Source organism: Synchiropus splendidus, chromosome 10 (assembly GCF_027744825.2).
Source record: "Synchiropus splendidus isolate RoL2022-P1 chromosome 10, RoL_Sspl_1.0, whole genome shotgun sequence".
Classification (NCBI taxonomy): Eukaryota; Metazoa; Chordata; class Actinopteri; order Syngnathiformes; family Callionymidae; genus Synchiropus; species Synchiropus splendidus.
In genome coordinates this window covers 9,989,596-10,003,971 of record NC_071343.1, presented here as the reverse complement: position 1 = coordinate 10,003,971, position 14,376 = coordinate 9,989,596, and the positions used below count along the sequence as shown (strand labels likewise).

The following is a 14,376-nucleotide window of genomic DNA, read 5'->3' as shown; positions in this document are numbered from 1 at the left end:
TATTCGACCAAGTCTATCTTTAGTCCTGGCGCGGTGAATAATAGCAGTCGGACGGAGCTTCTTGCTGAAATATGTAACAGCAGCAGTCAGAAATAACCGTCTCTCCAGTCAAAGTAATTAAACGGTGTCAAGAAACGTGGAACTCAGGGGAGTTTCACTGTCTGCTGCTGACTATATCGTACAGCCACAAACCACACAGATACTCCAACGTCATAAAAACAAGATGGAATAGAACTGGATACATTGTATCACCTTGGAAACCAAGGCCTTAAGTCTGGAGGGTGACAGAAGAATGAAAAGAATCATGAAACAAAGGAAAAGATCTTTGTGTCTTCATGGATTTTAATTTCAGTTTTTATCATCTGTTTTCATATTTGCAGCACACCTACAAGTCAATCCATCAGTGTTCTGGAGAGTATGTTTTTTTTGTAATGATCCGATATGTAGGTTGAGGATGAGGGATGCTAAACCTGTTGACTTTCAAAGATTCCCCATGATCAAAACACCCTAAATGCAACATGAATACAACACTAATATACAAAAAAGGTATTTACATGGTGGAGTTTTTGTAAACATCATGGTTTTATGGTGTATACAATCATCTTTCTTTGAAGAGTTGACATTTTCACAGACCTTTTAGTGGTCAGTTTGTTTTTCCTTCAATGATTTAAGTTATTTCAGGTTGTGAAGTCATTTTTCATCTGTGCTTGTGAGTTTTTTGTGACTGCTTCCTTCATTCTGATCAAGCTCGAGCCCACAACTTTTCCGATACGTCTTTGGTTTCTGATAGTTCTATTCTTAAAATTGGGCTTCGAAGATTCATGGTCTCCTGGAATTTACAGACTGAAATGACCAACTTGCGTCATGTATGAACAGGATCTAAGTTTCAAAATCATCCAACAGAGCTGTAAATGTCCCTGGAATGCATCAAATATGCTGAAGAGTAAAGAGTCAAACTCACCACAGCACTGGTCAGTGTGACTGGACAGCTCTCGGAAGTGGAGACAACCGTCTGCTGAGCTGTTGCCATGGAGCAGGTGTCAAACTCCGAAGTGGGATCCTCAGCAGTCTCTCGTCCTTTCCCGGATGCCTCTCCTTCCTCTGGTGTGTTATGGGACACAGCCTCCGTAAAAGGAGCTTCCTCCACTTCGCTGAAGACGTCCTGCTCCATCCCCTCATCCAGATCCAGACCTGGGTCCACCTGCGGAGTCACCCCGCCCTCTGGAGGCACAGCAGCGGCGCCCTCCTCTGGCACTCTGGGCTCCGGCTGCAGCTCCGTAAATGTTTCATCTTCATCTGCGCCGCAGACGTCTGGAGGAACCCCATTCATCAGCAGAGGCGACAGCGGCACCGGAGTGATGTCATTGGCCCCGGACCTCTCCTCATCCTCGTCTGAGTCTATGTGCAACATGGCGCTGAGTCTTGTGTGTGTGGGGAAGCTGGAGCGTAGTTTCGGTGAAGCCGCGCCCAGGGGTCTCTCACCGGGGCCTTTGGGGGCCTCGATAGCATCCAGGCCCTCGCTGAGAGACCTCTGCAGCACCTCGTGTCCTGAAAAGCTTTCCAGCTCCACGAATCTGCCCTCCGCCCCCACAGGTGATGACAAGTCCTTCTCTGGGTACGCTGAGGCTCCTCCCTCCCAGGCTCCCTGGGAGCCAGTAGGGGAGAGCCCAGCAGACACCACACCAGGGAGGTGATGAGGCAAGTCTTCATCGTCAGATGGAGTACCCGGAGCTCCGTTGAAAGACGAGAGGCCAATGATAGAATCTGGAGAAGCACCTGGAAACACATAATATGAGTCTTCAGTCCAGAACGTTTGAACCCCAAGGCTCAACATTTCCCTGCAGAAGAACGTAGAACCTCATTCATTTAACTGATCCTGTAGGAGGCTTCATGAAACCTCATTTCCAGAGCCGGCACTCTCCGCTCTAAAATCCTTGCATTTCAATGTAGCCTGACATCAATTTTTAAGCGAGAGCCAAGCTAGGAAAATGGGGACACTGTTTCATGAATCCTCTTTATTGAACAGACAGGAGCTCGGTAGGTTTAGGCAACATATCCTCACTCCCATGGTGTCATATATTGACGTTGGGAAAGTTGCCTTTCGCGTCTTATACTGACAAAAATGGCAGCCTTCGGCGTCAGATGGTGACACATTGGTAGCGTGACATGTTAAAAAAAAGACGTCGGTTGGGGTTAGGGTAAGCAATGGGATGGCGCTCCATTCATTCTATGTTTAATACCATGTGAAATTGCTATTTAAAGTCCATCAAAAGGCCATGCGTTTTAGTCGCAGTGACTTTCAGTACCGTCACTGCGGAGGAGAGCCACGTAAAGGGTTAGAATAGCAACTGACATGCAGTTTCATTCAGTGTCTCACTGTCCCCTTGCCCCAAGTAAAATGATGCGCCATGCGGCCCCACGTAATGCACAATCCACACCACCCCGAGTGGAACCCAATAGAGGGAAACTGTTCTTTCAGTCCATTGAAACACTGAAAGGCAGCCTTTTACATGACTATGGGACGCAAAAGTCCACTTTGTTTTGGTTAAGTCAGGAGAGATCTTTCCAGATAGGAAATTCTGAACCATCTGAAGTCTGCAGTTCAGCAAAGTTTAGCTCAGATCATCATTATATTCATCATCGTCCTCCAAATCTGGTTCCATTTCAACTAGAGTCAGAACTTGGCCTTGCGAAAGCAACAAGTGAGATAGAGAGCTAGTAGGTCTGGCTCAAATCCAGCGTAAATAAACCCATGGTTAGAGACCCATCTAACATTTACAGTGGCTGGAGCAAGTAATATTGAATACAAATGAACTTACCATCAGGTCCAGTTGAGGTCAGCTCAACTTTGAATTGCAACTGACCACTAACATGTTCGGTAGGCAAACGCCGACACAAAGAGAAGCTCACAGGCTGGACTCTGTTTCGGATGAAAAATGAAATTATTGACACGATCGTATCCATCCATTATATTTTGAACTGTTTTATCAAACGTACCCAGGTATTTTCTCGATCAGCCGCTGCACAGGGATTGTGAGCTGACCGAGGAACCGCTTAATAATTGGTCGGCTCTTTGCAAACTTGTCCTTCACCTCGATGTACAAGATGTCCGTCATTAAAGCCACAAACGTGTATTTCTGAAAAATAACATTTTGCTTGGTAAATGTTGGCAACACTGAGGCTCAACAGAAACACGGACCTCTCCATGCCAGACTGGGTTGGTCGTGTTTGCGATGATGGCAGATCTTCGTTCCTGTCCGTGGTGACTGAAGACTGGGAAAACGCTTCTCTTGCCAGGATGGATGGACATCTTTAAGTAAGGGTCCGGGTTGAAAAACATTCCTTTCTTCAGGCCAGTTGCTCGGAGATCTGTGGTCATCGATAGAAAACTAGTCAAATACGTCACTTTTTTTTTTTAAAGTTTTGTTAGTAGCACAAAGCAGCACATTTAGGGACCATTCAAATTTTGATTTGGTGCTTCCTAGCTATTTAAGTTACTGTGAATGTGTTGATAATACAGCAAGCTCTTTTTTTTAGTTCTTCTCAGTTCCTTTTCCCTGTTTACATGGAATATACTGGAGTACATTGTCTCTCCACCTGGTCCTGGATCAACCCCATGTGCTCCTCCTGAGTGGACATGCCTGAATGCTCTCAATAATCCAGACCTTCTTCAACTCACTACAAGTGGAGAGACAACCACTTCAGTCTTTTCTGATGGAGATGAAAGTCATTTTCTGAGCAACATGAATGTGTATCAATACACACCAATGTGCAGCAAATTCATGGTTACAATAAAGTATTTGAAAACATTTAGTTTACCAGTTTGCATTGCCCTCATACTAAAACAACTTACATGATTAATCTAAAGTATATGCCTGGACTAACTGAGAATCTTCGTGGGGATATAAACATATGAAGAGCAGTGATTTTTTTTCTTTCCAAATGCGCCATAGCAAACATAATAGCGAACCTAAGCTAGCAATGCTAACATATCCATGTACTGTGTGTCTTCTGTTAGCATTGTTAGCTTAGTTTAAATAAAGGTTTATTCAACAAAATAATTCAATAGTAAAATGTACATGTATCTCGGGGAAAATATTTTGAAAGTACTCACATTCTGAGTAATAAAAGTGGTTAGAGAACGCATAAAACCTTTCGCAGAGTTTCATTGACAGATGTGACTGACAGCTAGAAGAGCTGAAGCATTGGTGCTCAACAGAATATCAGAAGTGGGAAATATGCTATTGACCGAGGTGACAATGTATTATGTCAACAAGTCATTACTGGATGTAGTAATTTTAGTATTTAGCAAAACATAGGCAGTAATTGCTCATTTGTCTGTATGTGGGAACATTCCAGGCAAGCCATGAAACAGGTGTAAAAAAAAACAACGTCATGATCTGCTTTTATTTTGTCGATACATTTCCTGTTTTCTCTGCACTACATCCATCCCAGTTTGACCTACTAATGGCATACACAGGTCCTGCCATCACCAACACCTGCTTATCTGTCTGTGTTCTTTTCTTTGGTCGTTGAGCTTTAATAGGCAAATTTATCCATAAGTCAGTTCTCTTCTGCTGTTGCTGCTGTTTTCTCTCCCTTACTCACTTCAGAGATGCCCTCAGTTCTTCCTCATGTCCTGTTGCTGCTGGTTACCACTTGCACTTGGGTTCTATGCACATGTGGCTGGTGACAACATGGCTACATTTCAATAATAATGTTTAGAAAAAACACAACCTGTCAATGGCAGAAATATGACTTCATTAGCAAATACTTAGTCAGAGAATAACTTGTATTATTCATGGGAAGGCCTGAGTCGTAAAGCCAGACTTCCATTCTTCTGCTCCTCGACACTATTGTGTTGGTGTTGGACAACAATCACATACCAGAGTAATACACATCCTTAATTGGAGAGTCCGACGCAACAATTTATGGACTCATCCTGGAACTGACCTCAACGTCTCTCTACGCTGAGATTTGACAGGACCACCTTACAACTGTTTGGTAGGAGAGTGTTTAAACAGCACATACCGAAGCACGGCCACCCGCTCACCAGAGCTCTCCAGCGAGGGAGCAGACTTTTGAGCACTGTGCCATCATAACATCAGTTCTGTTATTAAATATACAGTTCTCTCTCAAGGAGTTGAAAAGAAAATGATCTCCTGAGAGATCCTGAGATTAAAATACTCATGTAAATCAAAGTATTATGTATCAATTAATTGTATATTTTATGATATTAAAAAATAAAGCACATTGCTCCGTCACTCCCCGCAGCCTCACACACTGATGTCGCGGCGGCTAACTCACCCGTCAGCGTGAAGCTGATGAGCTTGCGAGGATGCTCCACACCCACCTGCTCGGCGAGGCCCTCCACCTGAGGAGGATAAACACACTTTGTATTCCAGGCAAAAGCCCTAAGCTCTCCACGTCTGAATGGAAACACAGGCGGCGGCTCGAGAGACGGCCGGAATAACATTAGCGACGTGAGAGCTGTTTACGCCGACGGAAATTCGGCTGATTGATTGTGATGACGGCCTCTAATTCTGTTACTAATCTGGGATTAATCTTTTAGAATTGGTGCACATATTTATGTTTTGGCTTAGTGGCTTAAAATAACAAGCCATTGGTACTTTCACTAACTGAGACTTCACATATGAAATTATTATTTTTTTCAACACTATAAAAGGAAGCAGATTTGGTGGCTCACTGAACTGCAAATGAACTGATGTTCCGAAGAAAACGTCCTAAGAAATACTGATCTCCTGCCACATACAGAGACCCAGACCAAAACCAATGACAGGGGCAAGTCCACGACTGAGACCAAACTCAATACAGAACCAACTAATAGCTTGTTCCAATAACAGCATTTCACTTCTGGATTTATTCTGATGAAACCTTTCCTTTGTCGTGAGCAATTCATGCTAACACGCATAGACGTAATATTCCGGTTTCCGTAAGGGCTTGATCTCGCCCCCATTGGTTTTGGTCTCTGTATGCTCTGGTCTCAACACGGTCTTGACAACTAGACAGCACTCACGTTTTACCCGACGGTGTTTTTAACTTTATGCTCACGACTCTTTAGACCATGACACGATAACACCACAGCTGCAAAGTCTTCAGCCCACAGTCTTCACATCCTACGATCCTACGTCTGCAACACTTTGACTCAACAGTCAAGATGCCTTTACTTTGCAGCAAGAGAAGTATCATTTTCTAACTTGTCCAGTTATCACAATGATCTCCGACATCCGGACATTTCATAGAGTCCTTAAATGATATGTGTATTTATGTTGACTCTCATGTGAGCTCAGTGGGAAGCAGCGCTCGCTCAGATTCACACCAACACACCAGGACAGCGGTGTTCTTCACAGTGATGCAGGGAGTCGTGGCTCTCAGGGCTCCGCTTACGCCGTGGTAGTATTTGAAGCAGATCTTGGTCTCGGCTACAGAGGAAGAAAGAAAACACTGAGGGAGAGGATTTCAAATGTATTATGCCTATTGTTTGTCCACATTTAAACTCTCTTCATGTTAAAAACCAGCATGTCTACTGTGATTCTCTGGTGCACACATGCGCTCGTAATACAGATGCTAATGCTAACACCTTGAATCATCCTAAAACCCCAAGCTATCATGAATAAAATCTTGTTCCCTTTCAGAAAATATCATGTCAGTTTGCCTTCAGGAATAGACCAACATAAAACCTGGTCCTATTTCGATCCCATAACTTTATACAATGCACAAACATAGCATTTATGAATCTGCTCATTTCAATAGCTCACATCACTCAAACAGGATAAAACGTTTTTTTTTTGTTTTTTTTTTAGGTGTTGACTTACGCTCCATGAAGTACGGCCCAGGCTCCAGTCTCCACACAATCTGACCCTTTTGGGTCCCATTGACCCCTCGGTTCTTACAGTCCCACACATTAGATGCGCTGGTTTCGTCTGCAGGCAGAGAATCGGCGAGCGCAGTTACAGACCGATGTCCGACTATAATGAAGTCTACTGGCTTATGGAAAAACAGTTACAATTCACAAACATTCATTCAACGTTTCTGATCTTAGAAGAAGGTTGAGGTGAGAAGAGCAGGAAAGCAGCGGCTGAAAGAGAAAGTTAACCTTGTTGAGTATTATAGCGCAATAAATCCTCTTATTCAGAGTTCAGTAGTGACAGATAAGCAATGGTGTTCCTTAAAATGTTTCATATTTATGGTGACACCGTGGGGCCTCTAAGAACAGTGAGGTGCACAGCAGCAGTACAGTAACAATTCTGTTCTAATGCGGTATTAGATGTAAAATCATAACTGTTGACCCACAGTCTTCCACTACAGTATACCATTTTGATGTTGCAAGGTGTGCGCTAGTCGAAACCAGTGGACTGACACAGGCTTATATTGCTACCGTTATAACTAGAACAGCACTATGACAGTGCATACCTCTGGTAAAAAGCTCATACCAGATGACTTCATAAAAACACAGAATGTCATCAAGTCAAAACTAAAGATTTTTTTTTTCTCTCACAGTTACATGTATAGTGTTTTACGGAGCCATGCTTCCCATTTTTGGCTGTTTTGGCAGATGGCACATGGGCATCAGCACCAACAAAACATTCCTAAATCCGTCTTAAAATGTCACTGAAATACGGTCAGAACTTTGCTGACCAGACGGACATACGGACAGACTTTAACTGTGACCATCACCAGGCATCTCCTCCCTCTTCTAGAATGTACTACACAGTCTCGTAGATGCCCACCTCCTCTGAACACTTCCACTCCTCAACAACTCCCCTCACTTCATCCTCTTCAGAGAACCCACTGAACTCACCTTGCTCCTCCTCCCATATTCCCAGTAGTCCAGAGCTGCCTCACACTGGCTTCACTTAAGACCCTACAGCAGACGCAATGCCCTGTTACATCTAATATTCCATTGTCAAGTGCAGGCAAATGTACCGACTCAGCAGAAACAAAGTGTTCTATAGCATAACGACAACATTCAAGGTACGACGCTTTTCATTGGGGCATGAAATAACTTGTACTTGAACATGTACCTGAATTTTAGATGAAGAGCCGTTGCTTAATGACAAAACTATTTTAAGACACTCAAAAATAGCAGACCCCCTGATGACACAGCAAGTGGTCATGTGATGGAGGCTGCAGCCTTTTCTGTGTGTTTAGTCTGCAAACTGCCTGTAATCTGTGCAACCCAAAATAGCTCCAACCTCCAAACCGAAGGACAAAGTGTTAACTTCCTGCGAGTTAAGGAGAGGGTGGGTGATTCCGCCGCACCAAGCACTTTCACACACAGATTAATGAAGCTGGCACGAGGGGGGAGGAGGGGGAGAAGAGGGGGCGCGGTGGCTTATCATTGAATGTCTGCTTAGTCGAGGAAAGCAGCAGCCCCTCTGGGGTATTAGAGGCAGGAGCAGGTAATGAAGTCCTGCAGCCTGGTGATCGATATGAGGTGACCCCACAGGCACCAGTTGGCTGCTTCACCAGCAGCAGGAGAATCTAATCGGCAGGTGGGGCGGATGAGGGAAGTCCAGGGGGTCATTAGAGCGGCGCTTCACCAGGTCAACAGCCACAACATCGCAGCGCTCGCAGGCTGTTTCTGGATGGGGAAACTGAACAAAAATAATGCTCAAAATCGTGCAGTTGACTTTCAAAGCTGAGTCTGGTGAGGGCAGATGAGGACACCTCAGGGTCAAGTTCAACTGTGAAATACTGTGGAATGGAGATGGAAAAAAAGTATTTTAAATAAATTAAAGGTTTTGCTTTTACAAAAAACATCTTTGTTTTTAAGTGTAATACGGATTATTGAATTTAGTTGTTCTGTTTTGAAAAATAAATACCTGTTTGAAGAGATTCATAACATAAGAAAACAAGGCAGACGATTACACAGCATGAAAACTAACACCAGTCTCAGCACTGGATTCAAACTGAATCTGAGTCAAGAGGAAGACTGAAGTTTTCACTATGAGTTATGATCTGGAGTCTCTGCTTGAATTGTTTAATTTTGAGGTAAATCCAGTAGAAAACTCCCGATATAAATCATCCTGCGGACAGACGCAGTTGACATTTGTGAACCTCACATTCACATTCACATAAGACATTTTGTCTAGTTACAATCGATCCACTCAAAATATTCTGAAGCTTAACTACTTTGAAATGAAGATGGGGAACTGATGACTGAAATATCAAATTTGACAGAATGGAGGAGTGTGAGAGAGGAGGACTCACACATCCACGGACCACCTGGTTTCACCAGTGTCGCTGCTGAGATGGCTGTTATTGTGGAGCCAAGCAAAGCTGTGACATGTCGACTCAGCTTGTGCTCCTGAGGAGAGTCTCGTCTCCAGTTTCAGTATTGACTCTCTGTTGGAAGCTTCTGCCCACTGATTCCAGTGGTCTATTCTCAGCTCCTCCCAATCAAGCGATCAGCCAAACACACTCCGGGGACAAGTGAGGTCAAGTTTAAAACAGCCCAGCAGAAGTGAGTGAAGACTGAACTGCTTTTTCTGAGACATCATTCACCTCCAGGGAAAAAATCTGACATCAGCATCTTCAAGAAACATGTTAAGGAGCTCGGAAATAGTTAACTATTAATAGCGTTTTTCATTGAAACAGTGAGTCCAAACGTCCAGAAACATCATAGTGTACATGAAAAGAAGGAACCAAAAAATGTTTATGATCACAAGATGTTGAGCTAAGCAGAACTAGTAATTAACTCTAAACCAGAGGTGGAAAAGGTGCGGCCTGGGGGACAGTTGTGGCCCTTTGTCTGTATTCATGCGGCCGACAATTGCAATTTGAATTTGATCTTTTTTTTTTTAAACAGCCTCCTTTCTTTTTCTTTCTGCATATGATAAATCTATTGAACAGTATTGTTTGTCCCTCAAAATAAATAAATCAATAAAAAAATACTTTGTATTAACTTGCTTTTTTTTAATCATATTAACACAATAAAACAAGCTATTGGTGATTTGCATTGAGAGTCTTTAAATAAAAGGAACTATGCAATCAAATAAGTTTGCTCTCAGGCAACAGGGAACCTTTGTAAGTGCAGGAGTTCCTGGTTCACTGATCACACTGATGTACAAGACGCGTGGCAGCTAGGATGATAACAACAACAACAAACATGGAGGAATCATCCCTTAACAAAAGCAAACAAAAGCATCTGTTTGCTTTGGTTCAGAGATGTTTTTCACTACACAATGGCCAGGGTTTCCACTACTCTGAATGTACTTGAGATTCTTATTACATTGAAATTCTCATACAAATATTTCCAAGACATGAAAAGAGCTTTAGTTTAAATAAGGTGATATAAAAACTTGAATATAGCCACCATCGTGATTTATTGTGCTATTGTCAAACTGATGCAAAATAAACAATATTTTGTTGTTTAAACATATGTGTGGGTCCATCATTTGATTCAGTAATACACCAAATTCATTCACATTGAAAAGTAGCTGGTCACCTCTGATCTCTAGTCTCTAGTGTTGAATGGACGAACCACCCCGTGACTTAAAGGTAAGCTGCTGACAATGTGTCTCAAAATGTGACTCATGAGTACCATCACCTGGCACAACAGTCAGTTCACCATCATGTCCCATGTTGTATCGAAGTTTTGGATTTAATAGTGTTGATATAGAGGTCGTACAGAAAAAAATCCTCTTACCAATGTGGTACAACCCGATCCAGTCGGTGGCATCCACTTCCTCCTTGATGTCCCAGGATATGATGAGGTTTTGCCCGCGGCTAAGAGTGTACTCCAGGGTGGACGCGGTGAGCGAGGACCTGCTCTGAGACGTCACCAAATCCGTGTCGCTGTTGGCCCTCGGGAGCCCGACGGGACCACTGACCACTGAGACATTGTCTGGCGAAGTTCCGCCTCTCTCCGCCAAGGTCCGAAGGTTCTCAGGGCTGAGGGTGTGCCGGAGATGAGGACTGCGCCTGCGTGGGGCGGAGAGATGTTCACGGGCACCAACAGAGAGGTTGGGTGGGTTGTGGGAGCGGGTACGCGCTGGGAGGACGGCGGTGGCAAGGGAGGGACGCATGATGGTCAGTGACTTCTGAGAAACCCGGGGACTTGTTTCTTCACAAAGTGAGGCGATGAAACACCGTTAGAATCCCATGTCCAATTGGTTGGAATCCAACTGAACTGACACTTGAGTGGAACATGCTTGAGTCCTAAAAATGACCGGCTGTGTTCATATCCAGTGTCTTGAAACGTCCCGTGTCCTCCATGATGACAATAATCTTCTTGGAGTACTAAAGGAATCCTGGCTTTTCCTTGATCCTGGAGCTCAGAGGAGACCCTGAGGACAAGGACACAACGTGAAAAAATATGTTCAGCAAGCACAGAAACTTGAAGCTCAATCCTGAACCGAGACACAGAATCAGCAACTGGACTCTGACAACGTCGCAGATGACTGAGAGTGAAAGTCGTCTGTAAAACCAATGTCAGCAAATCTTCAGGTGATTGAGTTCCTGTGATATTGTCTTTAGACTGAAGAGAAACAACGGCAGCATGCAGTCAAGTAAAGAGAAGCTCATGGCTAACAGCTAGCATTACGTGCAACATACACAACAACAACAAAAGTTCAAGATCTTAGCCATAAGAAACATAACATAAAATGTTTTCTGTATATGAACTTAGAGTTTAAAAAATGGGTAAAATGTTGACATGAAAGAGAAGTTACTAAATATGTAAATAAAAACGGAACATCTACAAACAAACAAACAAAAAACCCTTTAACCAAAGTCAATATTTAAAGATCAAAAATTGAAAGACGGATGACCAAATTCTCCTGTTTTCCGGTTGTTGACTCTGCCCTCTACACTTCCTCCAGCTCCAGAGAGGCTCAGACGAAAATTCATTTTAAACCCATCACCCGCAGGATATGGTTATGACACACACACACACACAGTGATGTTGCCTTGCGTTAATTAATGACCAAGATTTAATATGAAAGATAAATGAATCTGAATCCGCTAACTGCTGCTAGCCGCTAATGGTTAGCATCATTACAGCGGACCAAAAATAAAACAAACAGTGACAAGACTGACTTGACTCACCAACCAAATTTGAAATCTTCGACAGAAACAAGGCACAAACTTTACAGTACGTTTAAAGAAAAGCACAAGCAAAAAACGTGTTCACCATTTAAAACAAAACAAAACAAAACAAAACATTGTTTCTAACTGCGACGCTACCTTCCACCTACATCTTTTCATGTTAAATTCTCTCTCTTTTCTACATCACACAAAAGAGTGTTTTCTTGTTCTAGAATCGATTCTCCAATTCATTTGTGTTGGGACAGAGATGATGAGGCAGGCGTATCACGAATGAAGATCTGCCCTCTGTGACGTGAGGGAAGCCTGGACATCCCTGACATGACAAGATTACCCAGCATCAGGCACGCGCACACACACACACTGGGGGATTTACGGCAAAATAAAACCTTCATCACAGATGTAGGAATTGGTAAATCCTGCTCACGTGTGCCCGCGGGCCCACACAGCGTCCTGACGCTGACGTCAGGGCGGAGCAGAGACGAAAAACCAGACGCCTCAATAAGAGGAGCAGTAACTCCTGCTGCGTTATGTAACTGCGCCATTGTCTGAGGCGACTTGGTTCGGCCCAAACCCCCGAAGTGATGATGAATCTGTCAAGCACCGCCGTCTCCCGGAATGCGGTTTTGACAGAGAGGAGGCGGACGAGTGGAGGGATGGATCAGAGCCCAAGATGGTGTGCAGTTCTCCAGACGCATCCTCTCCTAGCACATATCCACACTGGGCTGTGATCCGAATACTAAACAGGCATGCAGCAGGTTGTCGGAGAGAGCAGTGACATGGGATGTTCTGCTACATGTGAATGGGTTACCTACGTCACTCTGGGTTCCAAGGATTCTGTCTCCATTATTCCTTTGAAAAACGGAAAAATAGCATGGGAGTATGTCGTAATTTAGCCGTGATACTCGATGAACACCTTTAGGACAGGCCCCTGGTGAGGTGTTTTTCTGGGAGGAGGACCTGGTGCAGACCTAGAACCACCTGAAGAGGCGATGTCTCCAACCTGAGAGCGCCTCAGAATCCTCCTGGATGTGCAGGAGGAGGTTTCTAGGGAGTGGGGATTCTGGGCCTCTTCACTTCTGCGGGTGCCTCCACGACCCAGACTCAGATAAGCAAGAGAAAATGGACGGATGGTTTGAAAATAGTAAAGGAGTTTGTCATGACGCTGTCCCTTTGACAACTTCATTGTGTCACTTTTTCCCACTAAATCCATCCTTTCTTTTAATATTTTATCTGCCCCATATATATTCTTCCCAAACTTCTCGAGTCGGGGGGTTAGGGAGTTGGAGATTGGTTGGTGAATCGGCGGAGCCCGGGCGGAATGGCAGTTGCTCTACCGCAGAGACAGAGTTGAGCCACAAGGCAGAGCTCTCTATTTACCGATCAATCTTCATCCCGACCTTCACCTACGATCATGAGGACTAAAAGAAAGAGTTCCCGGATAAAGCGGCTAAAATGGGTTTTCCCAGGTGAGTGGGAGGTGCCTCCCTTCGAGATAAGCTGAGGAGTTCTGTCACTCGGGAGAGACTCCGAGAAGAGCCACTACTTCTCTGCACTGAGAGGAGTCAGTTGAGGTGAGGCATCTCATGAGGACGCCCCCTGGACGCCTCCCTTCCTGGGAGGAGACAGGACCAGGGTTGTGTTTGGTGTCACCTTTTGAAGCTGCTGCCCCTGGCAACGGATACAGCCGATGGATGGATGGATGGATGGGTTCTTTTTTTTTAATACACTAAAGCAATTTGTATCAGTGCCCTGTTGTTATATTGCCTAAATGTTTAGGTGCATCAGATTTGACAGAGAGAAAAATACGGTGGCTGAGAAGTGCAAACCACATTTACCAACTTCTGAAACAAATTTACAAACATCTTTAGCAAACTAATGTTTTCCTGATTTAAATTTAAAATTCAATTTTTTAATTAAATTTTTTTAAATTTTAAATTTAAAAGTGTTTTCAGAGTTTGTAAATGTGTTTCCAGTGTATGCAAATTTTCCAAAGAATTGTACGGAAAGGGAGGCGACCAAATTACGGACGTGATCCGGAAGTGGTTGCTAGGAATGTTCCACTTGTCCCAATCGTGGGGATCACCATTAAGAGTAACTACTGTAAACGCGGAACGTTTTTTGTCCGTTTGGCAGAACTCACTTCAGCAACTTAGTGCATTTTTGTTTCACGTGTGAGCGTTCATCGGAATGTTTGGTGGACGTTGGAGAAACAGATGCAGTAGATGAGTTAAGTCGACTTGCACAATACTTCGACGAAGGCCACTCGTACCACGTCATCGTGGATGTCACAAGTTTATATGGGGT

At 43.9% G+C, this 14,376-nt stretch overlaps 1 protein-coding gene across 5 annotated transcripts in view; it reads right to left on the bottom strand.

The window, feature by feature from the left end:
* hecw2a (HECT, C2 and WW domain containing E3 ubiquitin protein ligase 2a) overlaps positions 1-14,376 on the bottom strand; it is a 33,840-nt gene that overhangs the window by 15,087 nt on the left and 4,377 nt on the right. For 4 of the 5 annotated variants that reach the window (XM_053877290.1, XM_053877288.1, XM_053877293.1 and 1 more), the window contains exons 2-9: positions 10,673-11,312; positions 6,837-6,944; positions 6,349-6,443; positions 5,308-5,374; positions 3,200-3,369; positions 2,998-3,137; positions 2,820-2,920; positions 962-1,776 (exon numbers count right to left, since the gene is read on the bottom strand). In XM_053877290.1, coding sequence (XP_053733265.1) covers positions 962-1,776; positions 2,820-2,920; positions 2,998-3,137; positions 3,200-3,369; positions 5,308-5,374; positions 6,349-6,443; positions 6,837-6,944; positions 10,673-11,051 — 1,875 coding nt within the window. In that variant the 5' untranslated portion in view covers positions 11,052-11,312. Of the gene's footprint in view, positions 1-961; positions 1,777-2,819; positions 2,921-2,997; positions 3,138-3,199; positions 3,370-4,114; positions 4,840-5,307; positions 5,375-6,348; positions 6,444-6,836; positions 6,945-10,672; positions 11,313-14,376 lie in introns of those variants that run through there. The other variant, XM_053877292.1, reaches the window with a different exon arrangement.